This window comes from Choloepus didactylus, chromosome 7, assembly GCF_015220235.1.
Source record: "Choloepus didactylus isolate mChoDid1 chromosome 7, mChoDid1.pri, whole genome shotgun sequence".
Taxonomy (NCBI): Eukaryota; Metazoa; Chordata; class Mammalia; order Pilosa; family Megalonychidae; genus Choloepus; species Choloepus didactylus.
The window spans coordinates 124995360-125010179 of NC_051313.1; the positions used below are offsets into that span (position 1 = coordinate 124995360).

Here is a 14820-nt window from a genome sequence, read left to right on the forward strand (position 1 = left end):
ATAACCACTTGTTTTTGGTAAGAATTCTTAAGCTCTGCTGCCTTGGCTTCAGACAGATTCAGGACTACAACCGAGAAAAATGCTGGAGACCCCTGAACCACCATAAATAGCCCCCACCAGGGAGCAGCACTTCTGGCCCCACCCAGTACCTTTTATTTTTAATTATATTTTAAAAATTAACATAGTAAAACATCTTATCAAAATTGGAATCTAGAAATATGTAAAGTAGAAAAGCTGACGACTTCTCTATCCCCAAATGCTATTCCTAAAGTGTTGGGAGACAATTCTCCAAGGATCTTTGCTATTTTTCCAGGACTTGTGACAGATTTTCTTTCAGACTGCCTTTTCAAGGACGTATTTTCTTGTGGAGCAGATCTGCTTTCTGACCAGGATAATAAAGAAAATGCTTCGCTCTGCAACAAGGTGGACAAAGATTGGGTTTTCCTAAGCTTGAAGTTCCTTAGCTGGGACACCAACCCACTGTGTGAACAGTATCCACCCAAGGTCTTCCAAATCACCCCCACCCCCACCCGTGGGCTTTAGAGGCAAGGGAAACATGAAGCTCATGATGATTAACTTGATGTCCTTTGTCCCTGACCCAGGAATCTAGTCACATGTATAAACACCATATGTACAAACAAAACACATAATTACCCAATCTAACTCTGCATAGTTTTCTTCCAAGAAAAATGAAATACTTATTTTTCCATCAATTGCTTTTTTCCTTGGTAATTTATCATTTTAATAGCTGAATAGTATTCTCTAATAGCGTATGCCATAATATAATTATTCCCTAATTGTTAGACATTTAGATTTTTTCCTTTTTTTTCTTACAGTTAGCAAACTTGCCTACTTTTTGCTGCCCACCAGAATGTTTCTCTCTCTACCCCAAAAATCACTGTTATATTTCCCCCAGTACTCATCTCATTGTTTCCTGCTTAATCTAAAGACGGGTCAATTATTCTAATAATAGGTCTCTCTCTCTCTTCTCAAGATTGCATCATTCTATTTAGTACTCACCCAATTCTGTTTTATTTTACTTTCTATTATTACATTGGTTCTTCAAATAGACTATAAGCTTCCTCAGCTTAGGTGTCTAATATGTGTTCTGAAACCTCTTTCCCACTTACTGGTGGTGGCCCTTTAAGCATGTAGCAGATGCTCCATACATTTCTGACAGGAAAAGTGGTTTATTTTGACTTGTCTTGTCAACTAGGTAAGCTTAATCCATCTGATTCCCTTCCCCTTTCTCTTCTATTCTTAATTCCTCCTACCTAGATCTGTCCTCAGTCATCCGAGCAAGTACATATCAAGAACCTATGATGTGCCAGGCACCAAGTTAGGTGAAAGTGCTGGAGTGAACTTACAGTGACTGTCAATCTTTTGCATTCCTCATGGTTTCTCCCTTACCCAGGTCCAGCACATTTTCTTCACCAATCCTCTCACATGAGCTCTAGAAAAGCGACAAGCAGTTAAATTAGTCCTATTTATCTGATGTGGATGAAAATGATGTCAGGCATGAGGGAAGGGAGAAAGGAGAAAAATGACCAAAAGCTTAATTTTTACATGTACTTTTACTTCATCACAACCACTCTATTAAATACACACTACATTATTACCCTCATTTACACAAATGACAAAACCAAAGCTTGGAGCAGTTAAGAAATTTGCCCCCTTGAAAAAGAAGAATGAAGTTGGAGGACTCATGCTTCCAAACCTTAAAACATATTACAAAGCCACAGTTATCAAAACAACATGGTACTGGCACAAAGACAGACACAGACAAATGGAGTAGAACTGAGAGCTCAGAAATCAATCCTCCCATTTATGGCCAACTGATTTTTGACAAGGTGGCAAAGACTACTTAATTGGGAAATAACAGTCTTTTCAACCAATGATGCTGGGAAAACTGGTTCTCCATTTGCAAAAATAAGGAGGACCCCTACCTCATACCATATGCCAGAATCAACTCAAACTGGATCAAAGACCTAAATATAAGAGCTAGAACTATCAAACTTCTAGAAGAAAACATAGGGAAGAATCTTCAGGACCTTGAGTTAGGCAATGGTTTCTTAGACTTCCCAACCAAAGCACAAGCAACAAAAGAAAAAAAAATAGATAAATAGGACCTCATTAAAATAAAAAAACTTTAGCACCTCAAAGGACTTTATCATGAAAGTAAAAAGACTACCTATACAATGGGAGAAAATATTTGAAAACCAAATATCCGATAAGGGATTAATATACAGTATATATAAAGAAATTCTTCAACTTAACAACAAAAAGACAAACAACCAACTTAAAAATGGGCAAAAGACTTGAAAAGACATCTCTCCAAAGAAAATATACAAATAGCTAGAAAGCACATGACAAGATGCTCAACATCATTACCCATCAGGAAAATACAAATCAAACCACAATGAGATGCCATTTCACACCCATTAGAATGGCTGCTATTAAAAACAAAACAAAACAAAAAGAAAATAACATGTGTTGGCGAGGATGCAGAGAAATAGGAACATTGATTCATTCAATGTAAAATGGTGCATCTCCTGTGGAAGACAGTTTGGTGGTTCCTCAGATAGCTAACTACAGAACTACCATATGACTAGGCAATCCCACTACTAGGTATATACCCCAAAGAATTGAGAGCAGGGGCTCAAACAGATATTTTCACACTGATGTTCATAGCAGCATTATTTACAAATGCCAAAAGATGGAAGCAACCCAAGTGTCCATCAACCAGTGAATGGATAAATAAAATGTGGTATATACAAACAACGAATATTATTTAGCCAATTTTAGTAATGAAATCCTAGTATGGGTGACAACATGGGTGAACTTGAAGACATCGCGTTGAGTGAAAGTCAGACACAAAAGGACAGATATTGTATGATCTCACAGATTTGAAAAAATTAGAAAGCGAACTCATAGAGTCAGAGTCTAGAATATACGTTATCAGGGGAAGGTGATGGGGGTGGGATAGGGAATGGGAAGTTAAGGCTTAAAATGTACAAGGTTCCTATTTGGAATGATGGAAAGTGGTAGAGTGGTATATGTGAATCTTGTATTTTATGCATGATAGTTCTGTAAACCCACAATTTCTGAAAGAGGGAGGAAAGAAGGAAAGAAGGAGGGAAGGGAGGGAGGAAGGGAAGAAGGAAGGAAGGAAGGAACTTGCCCTCAGTCCTAGACCTAACTGGTGAAGCCAGAATTTGAACCCAAGTTTAAAGGATTCTACCGTCAGTACTCTTCACCCATTTCGTTCTGGACCTCAATTCCCTTAAGGATCAGAAATACAAACAGGGGCCACTGTTTGTCTTCCTTAGTCCCTATGGCCCTGACATCCCAAAGAACAGCAAGCAGTCAGTGAAACAGGCGTCCTTTCAGGCTTGGAAACGCCGACCCAGAAACGAGAATGGAGGGACGCTCCTCGAAGCCCCTCACCCAGGCTGACCCAAATCCGGAATGTTCCTGGTCTTCTTCTCTCCCGGAAGACGGAGGCACTAGCCAACCGTGCTGGGCTAAAGCAGCAGGACCCTCCTCTCCCCATTAGCGGTCTACTGGGATCTTTCCTAAAGCGGTAGCCCTGCGGTTTGGCTCCGCCTCCTGGAAACCCCTTGGCTTTGGCCCCTCGGCTTCGGCCCCCTCAGTGACCCGGCCCCAGACACCCGCTCTGTAGGAAGCCGCAGGCTGGTGGTGACAGCGGCGGGAAGGGCACGAACCGGAAGCCGCTGACCGCCTCAAATGCCTGTTCCTAAAGCCACTTCCGGGATGTCTCATGGGCATCCTGGAGATTTACACTAGCCGGTTGTTAGTCGACTTTGGGAGAAGCGGCCGGCCTCCGTCAGGCGGGTCCGAACCGGTTGTCTTACAGTGTGTTCTCGGATTCCCTCAGCGGGCCTCCTTTTTTCAACCTGAAAGGTCCTGGGCCTCTTTCCACCCCGGAACCTAAGTGTTTAGGGAGCCACGAAAGGTCGAGCCCCTTTCCCCGCCCTCTCGCGACCTCTAGCGCCGTCGCCACTTTCGGTTATTAACGGCTGAAGAGCGGCCCGGTAAATGCCTATGTGAGCTGGACGTCTCAAGCGCCAGGGTTTGGAAACCGCTGGGAAAGAAGGGCTGGCGGGTGAGTGTCGGGATGAGGGTGAGGAGTCTGGTGTTCACTGCCTGTGTACCGGCTGGACCTTACAGCTTAGGATTGGGGTTAAGGTGTATCTTTAAGGAGCAAGCAGTTCAGAATTATGGTCATTGTTAACATTATGAGTATTATTTAAATACACAAGAGCAACAATGCAATTCAAGAAGATCAAATATCAGTTAACTGACTGAAGCAGCTTTAAGGAGAAGAAAATGCGAAACATAAAGCTGACGAAAAGACCTAACAGCGCTAATAATGGCCCTTACAATGTGCTAGATGCTGTTGTAAACACTTTATATTTTTAGTCACTTATTTAATTCTCAGTTTTATCAAGGAGATACCATTATACCATCATTTTACTGATGGGGAAACTGAGGCACAGAGAGAGTAAGTAAATTAGCCAAGGCCATGTGACTGATAACTGGCAGAGCAAGGATTCATACCCAGCCAAACTGCTTTGTGTTCTACTGCCTTTCAATAACCTGATTTTATCTGTTTAGGAAATGTGTTACATAGATGAAAATGTAAGTTTGAACAGAGACTTGTTATTGTAGCAGTGTAATAAATTCAGGATTTTCTCATTTTCTGATTTTGTAATAAAATAAATTCAGGAGGCTTTTAAAGTTTAGATCACCTTTCAGCCATTTTGTGTGTACTATAAACATCTCTCTCTTTCACTTTTTTGCCTCCTGATCTTGGTTCCTAATGAAAATGAACAACACTCTAATATCTAGGAAGAAGGTAGTGGCTTGGGGGCAAAAAGAGGAAGAGAGAACAAGAGAATTCTTGGTAGTATCTTCATGCTGGAAGAGCAAAAAGATCTCAGTTTTTGAGGAGCAGACATCTCAGAAAGAATTAGAATGATTGAGTAGTTGAAATACAAGGACAGAAACAAACAAAAACCATTTCTTACTAGGTGGAAAGACCCACAGAGGCTTCTACAGATTGCCTTTTCTGTGGGGCTTTTCACTGCAGCATATGTGATAGATAAGCCCCCCTTCATCCTGGACTTTTTTGGGGCTCAAAATTCTCTCTCACTAATGGGAAGAATCTGTAACTGGAGCTGTAAGCCACAAATGTCTTTATACACCGCCCCCGTCAAGATTTGTAGGCATAGTAATAGGTTAATTTCCCTTTATTTCCTGGACTCCCTTGATTGTAGCTCCTGTTTGAAATTTTAGACTGATTTAACTCAAGAATATGAGGTAGAGGAATGTATCCTTTCATATAAAGACAGGGCAGTCCTGCTGCTCAGCTAATTTTTGCCAATCTTAGGAAGCTGTGCATGAGTAATTTGCTTTTTCAGGTCTTTCCTTGCATATCCAAGGTACTTGTCTTTCATAGCACCTATTATGATTTGTAATTAGAAGTTTTATATGTGTTTGTTTAGTTTAATGTCAGTCTCTTATACTAAAAGCTCCATGGTGGGAGAGAAATGTCTCTTTGTCTCTTGACCTTTGTGTATCTAATGTGTAGCTCAGTGCTTGCACTGTTAGCATAGGTACCCAAATCTGTTGAATTAAGAAATTTCTCCTTCTACTATAGCAGAGTACGGAGATTTGGAGTAAATTTTCAACTGAGACCAACTGTAAACACTCAGATGTAATGGGAAAAAAAATCTTATAAAAACTTCCAAGGGTTAACCAGGCAGTGAAGAATTATAAAGGAATCTGAAGGGGTAAGCCCAGCACTCAAAGCCATTTTGCCCTAAGGGCATTTGATAATCAGAAAAAGATAGTGTGAAACTGAGCTTCCATTTTAGTGGCCTCATAGTGGTAGGGGACCAAATTGCAAGGCCAGGGTCTGCCAATGGTGGTAACTCTTATAAACCATTCCCCACTTTAAATTGGGACCCCCAAAGGGCTACATCAGGGTAAGAGTGAGTAACAAGCAAACCAGTCCTTGCATGAACTTGCATTGAGTTTTGAGTCATTAACGGGCCGGGGAGCTTAAAGCCTTCAATCTTGATTTTCATAATCCTGGACTGGTAGCAGCTAGGAACCTGGTAAAAGCAAATGTAAATTATCTCTGAAGGAAGATACTATTATCCTTGGATTCAAATTATTCCTACAAAAACTTTTTCAAATGCAATGTCCAGCACACTCTTAGAGATAACCAGATAAGCAAGGAAACCAGTTTCAAGAAATACAGACTAAGAAGCAGACTCACAAAGATTTGAATATTGGAATTGTAGGTTGGCCACAAAACAGCTATGCTTGCTATCTTCTAAAAAATTAAGTTTGAAAATTTCAGCAGGAACTGGAAACAAATACAAATAGCATATTTGAAGATCTGGGAAAAAAAAAAATTCTAAAAAACCCCAATAACCAAAATTAACTTAGTGGATGCTTTAACAGATTAGATGTGGTTAAAGACAGAATTAGTGAATTGGAAGATAAGTCAGAAGAAACTATTCAGAATTGAGTGAATTAAGCCATTGATCAGCAGACCTCCCTTAAAGCAGAGCTTCTTCTCTTTTCTCATTTGAGATTATTGGTTCTGAATCTCATCAGGGTTGTTGGCAATTTCCCTTTAAACAAAGGAGTTCTTTAACAAGGGTTTCTTCCGTGGAGAATTTTAAGGAGGAAATAATAATAAAATTCTTCATTTTAACAGATTAATTAAGCCCATAATTCCAGATTTTCAAAGTCCCTGCTCTTGTTCCTTGCCTCTCTAGATTCTTCTCTATCCTTGTTTTGTTTCTATTAGGTTGAGTCATATGAAATTTTTATTTGACTCCTTTTGACCTACAAAAATGGCAATTTCTTATGTTTAACCTGATACATAAGCATATTTTCAGGTGAGAATTTAGGTGTCTACACAACAGTCTTTCAGCAGGTTGTTCTAACTTTATTCCCCAAGGTACTTTAAATCTGTTTATTTCTATTCATCTCCATTGCAAACCCGTGGCCCAAGCCACCACCTTCTCTCACCTGGATTTCTGCAGTAGCCTCTTGACTGATCTCCTTGTTTCTGTTCTTACCTCCTTAAGAAGCCAGAATGGTCTTTTTAAAGACAAACATCAAATTGTGTCACTCCCTTCCAGTGGTGCCCCATCACATTTAGAATATACATCCCGGCTCCTGCTCACCTTTCTGACCTCATGTCAGTCCATGTTCCCCTGATTCCAGTGCTGTAGCACAATGACCTTCTTTCAGTTCCTGTAAACACATCAGATTCATGCCTACCTTACAAACTTCTGTTCTCTGTGCCTGGAATGCCCACTGCAAAGTTTCCCAAGGCTGGACATTTGTATTTCATCTGCATTTCAGCACTCCAGAAAAGCCTTTACTGACCACTTGTAGTAGCTATTCACTCTTTCATTTCAATTCAGTATTATATTTTACATACTACTTACTTAATCTGATATTTGTCTTGTTTGTTTCCCTTTAATGCAGGCTCATAAGAGCAGAGATCTTATTTATCTTATTCCCTGCTATAGCTCAAGAACCTAGAATAGGGGATGGGTACATAGCATGCACTTAATATTTGTTAAGTGAATGAATGGGAAGAAATAAGTAAAAATCTTTGGTGTCATAGAACTTAGTCTCACAGAAGCACATAACCTCACAGAAGTGCTGTCCAATAAATAAAAATATAATGTGAACCACATGTGTAATTTAAAATTTTCTACCAACCACATTAAAAAAGTAAAAGGGGGAAGAGGGCGGCATAGAGAGGAGTGGAAGCTAAGTAGTCCCCCTGGAACAACTAAAAAAAAAACAGAAATAACTAGTAAATAATCCAGAATAATTATGGGAGGACAAACGAGACCATCCGCTCATCATACACCAACCTGAATTGGGAGGAATGCCCAAGATCACAGCATAAAATCTGTAAGTAAAACCTGTGGATCCAAGTCGTGAGACCCCTCCCCCATAGCCTGAGCTGCAAAGCCTCGTGGTGCCAGAGAGAAGCTCTCTCCCAGCAAGCGAATATAGCTCAGCTGAGCTCCAACTGGGGTTTTAAGTAGCGAGTGTGAACTGCTCACTCCAGGTATGAATCCCCAAAAAAGCAGAGACTTTGGGTGATGACTGACCTTGGAGAGCCGGAGGGTCGCCTTGGACTAGGTCTGAAGGGGACTAACTGTTTCTTTTTCGGCTCAGTGGAGAAAGCCTCAGCCATTTTCAGTTCCCAGTGCTGTGACTCAGAGAAGGGTGGAGATAGCACATGCAGAGAAAGACCACTGAAATGCTAATGACCTCCCTCTAGGGGGTCTCTCTTCTCTAAGAGGAAAGGGGTGGAGCCCTTTCCATTCAGAACCAAACCCCAGAGCCTGGGGGAACACGGCCATACCTCTGCACACCCGTCAAGAATTATAGGCTAACATGTGCCACCTGCTGGGCAGAAAATCACAGCAACCTGAGGCATCACAGGGTGTACCAATTGTCTAAGACACACCCTCAGGGAAACCAGATACTGAATATTTCTTCCTTCTGGGACCTGAGCCTGTTCTGGTCTGGGAAAGCCTGATTGGGGTAATGAAGGAAACCATGCCTAGACAACAGAAAATTACAACCTACGCTGAGAAAAATGAAATTATGGTCCAATCAAAGGAACAAACTTACACTTCAACTGTGATACAGGAATTGAAGCAACTAATAATAATTCAAAAAGTTTAGGGAAGATATGGCGAAAGAGCTGAACGGTAGAAATTGAAAGTTCGAAAAACCAACTGGCAGAAACTATGGAAATGAAAGGCACAACACAGATGAAAAACACAATGGAGACATACAACAGCAGATCTCAAGAGGCAGAAAAAAACACTCAGGAACTGGAGAACAAGGCACCTGAAAGCCTACACACAAAAGAACAGATAGGGAAAAGAATGGAAAAATATGAGCAACGTCTCTGGGAACTTAAAGACAAAATGAAAAGCAAGAATTTACGTGTCATTGGTGTCCCAGAAGGAGAAGAGAAGGGAAAAGGGGCAGAAGCAATAACAGAGGAAATAATCAATGAAAATTTCCCATCTCTTATGAAAGACATAAAATTACAAATCCAAGAAGCGCAGAGTACCCCAAACAGAATAGATCTGAATAGGCCTACGCCAAGACACTTAAAAATCACATTATCAAACATCAAAGATAAAGAGAGAATCCTGAAAGCAGCAAGAGAAAAGCGATTTATCACATACAAAGGAAGCTTGATAAGACTATGTGCAGATTTCTCAGTAGAAACCATGGAGGCAAGAAGGAAGTGGGGTGATATATTTAAGATACTGAGAGAGAAAAACCACCAATCAAGAATCCTATATCCAGCAAAACTGTCTTTCAGATATGAGGGAGAGCTTAAAATATTCTCTGACAAACAGACAATGACAGAGTTTGTGAACAAGATACCTGCTCTACAGGAAACACTAAAGGAAGCACTGCAGACAGAAAGGAAAAGACAGAAGTGAGAGGTTTGGAGAACAATTTTGGGAGATAGTAGCACAGCAATGTAAGTACACTGAACAAAGATGACTGAATATGGTTGAAAGAAGAAGGCTGAGACCATGTGGGACACCAGAACAAAAAACAAACAATAAAGACTGGGACAGTATAACTCAGGGAAACCTAGGATGCTCAAGGAGTGTAATAAAAGGTACAAATATGTTTAAAAAAAAAAAAGTAAAAGGAAATGAAATTCATTTTAATAATATATTTTATTTAAACTATTACATCCAAAATATTTAAACATGTATTCAATAAAAATTATTAATGAACTATTTTATATTTTTTATATTGTCTTTAAAAACTTGTGTATATTTTATACTTACAGCATATTTCCATTCAGATACTAAATTTTCACTAAAAATACTTTCTTTATATTGAGATTTCATAAAATTTAAAGTTGAAAAAGTAGATTCACATACCCAAGTTGTTCCAAACATACTTAAAAGTTTTCCAATAATTGAATCAACTATCAATTTTTAAATTTAAGTTAAAATAATTAGCTCTTCAGATGCACTAGCCAGATTTCTAGTGCTCAGTAGTCACGTGTCTAAGAGGCTACTGTATTGTATAGTGCAGCTCTAGATCAAGAGTAAGATATCAGTGTTCATGGTTGGGTCAAGGGGCAAAGGAGAGGGTAGCACCAGAAGTGTGGTTTGGTGGAAGGAAGGAAAGCTGCAAAAATGCAGTGTCAGCCCTTTGTGCAAGTCAGATTTGAAGACAAATTCCTCTGACCCTTTCAAGTATGGGAGGTATGGCTTCCTAAAGTAGACTGTTTCTTTAGCATGGTTACTGCAAAGGCTTTTAGATACAGAATGTGGGGAAGGCAAAGGGTCCAGCAGTGCTTGTCACATGTAGCATTTCTAAATAGAATCATCTTATAGTATATGATGTGAAACAGTTATGGAAATCAGATCACTTTCCTATAGAGCAGTAGTCCTCAGCCAGGGGTGATTTTCCACCACCCCCCACCACCACCACCCTCAGGGGACATTTGGCAATGTCTAGAGACATTTTTACTTGTCACAATTGGGAGTGCTATTGGTATCTGGGTAGAGGTCAGGGGTGCTCCTAAACATCCTACAATGCAAAGGACAGCTCTCCACAACAAAGAATTATCTGGAGCAAAATGTCAGTAGAGCCAAGGCTGAGAAATCTTGCTATAGAGGATCTGAGTAAGAAAAATTGAGATAGCTCGTCTTTTACAACCTCAGTATAATTCCCTTGTGATATTACTAAGGGGCAAAGCATTTCCAAGCTTCCAGGTGTTTTCACCGTCAACAGACTTTGTGATTCGAGTTTAATGAAAAGAGTTCACGCTCAGAATGAGAATGTGGACCCAATTCAGTAAAGATAAGTGATGTGTGCTGTTTACATTAGACTCAAGCTCCTTGGGAGCAGAGGCTGATCTGTTCACTTCTGTATGTATCATATGACCCCACTGTCTCAAATATGATTGATGCCAAAGTAGTATTAGGATTACTTGTCTCCTTCTCTCTGTCCTCTATCTGCATTCCTTATTTAATCTTTTGTCTATTTCCTATGCTCTTGTTGTTCTTTTTGTTTGTTCATTTTTCCTTCCATTCCTTTCTCCTCTGTCTCATTTTCTCCTTCATCACTGCCCACACATACTTCCTATAGCCTCTTGCCTCCCACTCATCTTTTCTCTCCATTTGTGGCTGTTGGCTCCTTCTCATTCAGAATCACCAGTTCACCCCAACACTCATGTTCCCTAGAGCAGCCACTTACAATCACTGTCTTCTTAAAACTACAAGTTCTTTTCTCAAAATAAAATAATAAATTTATTAATAAAATAAATAAATAAAAGAATCCCTCCATAAGGATGGGAGGAGCAATGTTTATGCTTCTGACACAACTCTCTTAGAAGCTGCTTTCCATGTTCAGAATTCTTTTAAGAGAACAGGTGCTGTCCATCCAGGAGTGCTCTCTGCTGGGAACCAGTGAATTTGATAACCGTGTTCAACGTGTTACATTTTCTCTACCAATAACTGGCTGTGCTTGAACTCAGTAGTCTTTCCAACTGGTTGCACCATCCTTGATTTCTTCTGTGAGTTTCTACAGATTTACAAGGATATTGCCTGCTTCTCTATAGTATTTCCAACTGCTTTGATTAGATCTCTTTTGGCCTCTTGACTCTTTTGGTTTTTGCCTGCACTTGCCCCAGATCCCAGTGGCCTTTTTTTCTCTTGCATACTTTACTCCAGGCTGTCCCTGGCCCCATATTTTTCTTTCCCTCCCTGACTCTTAACATTGCCCCTCTAGCCAACACCTTAAACCTGCAGTGGAACTGATGGCAATCTGGGAATCAACACCAAACTTAAAAAGCATAGCAGCATGTTTCAGTGCTCCAAATTACTCTCTACCTAGCCATTGAGAATGTCCAATTCTAAGACTAGAACGGTATTTTGTACATAATAGGTATTCAAAAGCTACTAGCTAAATTGAATGTTCTGTAATATGAAAATCAGTCTGTTGTGTTTTTGCAATCTTCGGACTCCAAGTCTTGTGGCAGTCAGAGTCATTTCTCATTATAGAAGCCTCTCTAAATTCAAGGAAGAATAAGACCAGAAACATGCATTTCCCCTTTAAAGACTGTGGATAGCTTCTAAGCATTATAGTGTTTCTTAGCAAGCCTAAAGGTGAAAGAAGAGCAGTCATTCAGTAAGCACCTTAAGTTTCTAATTCTAAAGATTTAATACTTTTCTCATCATGAACATTAAAAAAGATCCTTTGTTTTAATTGTTTCAAATGCTTTGGACAATTGCTTAGATAATTATGCCATAAAACAGATGTTAGTGTGAAACTTGATGTTTTAAACATTTTTATCAGTTGGTGTATAACATTCAAAGTAAATTTACATTTTTGTTTTTAAAGGAGCATTATGCTCAAAAGATAATAAAAGTTCAGTTTATCTTGATGGTGTTGTAAGGAATGATTTAAGATTCACCTTGCTCTAGTAGTAGATATAAAAATGATTCTGATGGTTTTCCTGATCTCAAACACAATACAAAATACAGTGTGCATAATTAATATTGTCAAGTGATATGAAGAGATTAGATCACTTCTTTGCTGACTGTTTTGGTGATGGCTATTTCTAGAACCCACCAGGGAACCAGAGATTTTTGGGATCTTGATGGTTCTGTGAATTTGAAAGTGCTGGGTTTGTGGTCACAATTCCTGTCAATCTGTGAATTCTGAAATTAGGGATGTAAAACAATTGCAAATACATGAAATACTAATGCATTCAGAAGCCGAAAAGGAAACAAAACAAAATAAAACAAAAATCTGGATTATTCACTATCCTAAAGTATTGGTATCCTAAGAGTTCCAGTTTTTTATTAGTGTAGTGTATCTGACGGGATGCTACTCTTTAAAGGCAATCATACTCTTTTAATAGAGGGTAGGTGGTAATTTTAGTTTTCAATTTAGATTGGGTTATTGTATTTACTTTAATAATCATCTTCCTCCAATTATAGTATATGCCTTTTTTATCAGGCTGAAAAAAATGCCATGAAGTTATTACTAAATTATTTTCTTTTAGGGTGTTTGCATTTTATCTCCTGTTGCCATTGCAGTCTCCTCAGGTGTTTAGCTACCTTTCTGAACTCAGAGTCACATAAAATCAAGGCTGGAAGGTATCTTACCAGTGATTGATTTAGACCAGCAATGGCCACTAGAACTTTCTACGATGATAGACATGGTCAATATCTATGCTGTCCAATACGGTAGTCACTAGCTACACGTGCCTACTGAGAACTTGTAACGTGGTTAATGTGACTGAGGAACTGAATTTTCTATTTTATTTAATTTGAATAAATTTGAGTTTAAAATTAAATAGCCACAAATGCCTATGGCTACCATATTGGCCAGCACAGTTCTGGCTTAACCTCCTTCCATCTCCCTCCATTTACAATGACCTGAGACCCAGAAAAGAAGTGTCTTATCCAAAGTTACAGATCCCTAACACGCTATTATCCCCCTTTCCAGCAGCTCCTGATAGTCAGTTAACTACTTTTTCTTCCATTTTAATGTTTTCCTCAGTCTGCTATCTTTTCTGATGGCTTCCTTTTTTTTTTTCTTTTAAATCATTGGTCAAACAAAATTATCACACCCCCATTTGATAAAAAAAGGGATAAATATTTAGACTGTTATATAAGTAATGATGACAAACAAATCATTGGCATTGTTTTAGTTCTTAATTTCAAAAGCAGTTTTCATCTATTTTAATTCATCCTCACAACATACCTGCTATGTCTCTAATTTCATCTGCACTTTACAGAAGGGGAAAAGAAGGCAGAGAAAAAATTTTAATGTCTCTCTTAAAGTCATACACTGAGTGGTCAGGTTAAAAGGGGCTAGAACAAAGAGAGATGGGATTTACTGTGTTTCAACTAGGAAACATTGACATCTTGGGCTGCAAGTGAACAGTATTGTCAGTGGACAAGGCTTTCTAAAATGGTAATTCTTAATTTCTCCCCCAAACTGAACTAATTTAGAAACAGAGAGAAATTTTACTCAGGTAGATTCTTGGGTGCCAGGGAAGATTTAATAAAGATTTAAGCTTTCCCTACATTCAGGAAACTTACAAGATCTCTAAGGTAGATTGTCTGCTAACTGATTAGGCCTGAATATCTAAAGAACTTTTCATTCTTTCACCATATTAATAGTGCTTGTTTGCCGTATGAACTCTTTGATGTCGAATAAGGGCTGAACTTACGCGGAAGGGTCTCCCACACTCATCACATTCATAGGGTTTCTCACCTGTGTGGATTCTCTGATGCTGAATAAGACCTGTGCGTCCACTGAAATCTTTCCCACATTCTTTACATTTATAGGGTTTCATTCCAGTGTGTACTCTGTGATGTCCAATAAGATGTGAGCGTTGATTGAAGGCTTTTCCGCATTCATCACATTTATAGGGCTTCTCTCCAGTGTGAATTCTCCTGTGTTTACTAAGGTCTGAGCTTTGACTGAAACTTTTTCCACATTCATCACATTTATACCGTCTTCTTTCTCTCTGTTGCCACTCTAACCTGCCCTCACTTTCAATAGCACCTCTGGATTCAGGATGCTGAGGAACCTCTTTGTTAAATCTAATGTTTATCTCCTCAAGGAATTCCATGTCTTTGGGCATATCCTCCTTCTGGTTCAACTCTTCTTTCTTAGTCTTGGTTTTATCACCTATAACAAAAAAACAAACAGTGCCCAAAAGGTCCTATTCTAGTT

The 14820-nt window shown here is 39.2% G+C and overlaps 1 protein-coding gene across 6 annotated transcripts in view; it reads right to left on the bottom strand.

Annotated features, from left to right (window-relative positions):
* ZSCAN16 (zinc finger and SCAN domain containing 16) overlaps positions 1–14820 on the bottom strand; it is a 32589-nt gene that overhangs the window by 6267 nt on the left and 11502 nt on the right. For 3 of the 6 annotated variants that reach the window (XM_037844902.1, XM_037844904.1, XM_037844903.1), the window contains 2 exons: positions 14356–14775; positions 9828–12227 (listed from right to left, as the gene is read on the bottom strand). In XM_037844902.1, coding sequence (XP_037700830.1) covers positions 12031–12227; positions 14356–14775 — 617 coding nt within the window. In that variant the 3' untranslated portion in view covers positions 9828–12030. Of the gene's footprint in view, positions 1–1367; positions 1454–9827; positions 14776–14820 lie in introns of those variants that run through there. The other 3 variants (XM_037844907.1, XM_037844906.1, XM_037844905.1) reach the window with 3 other exon arrangements.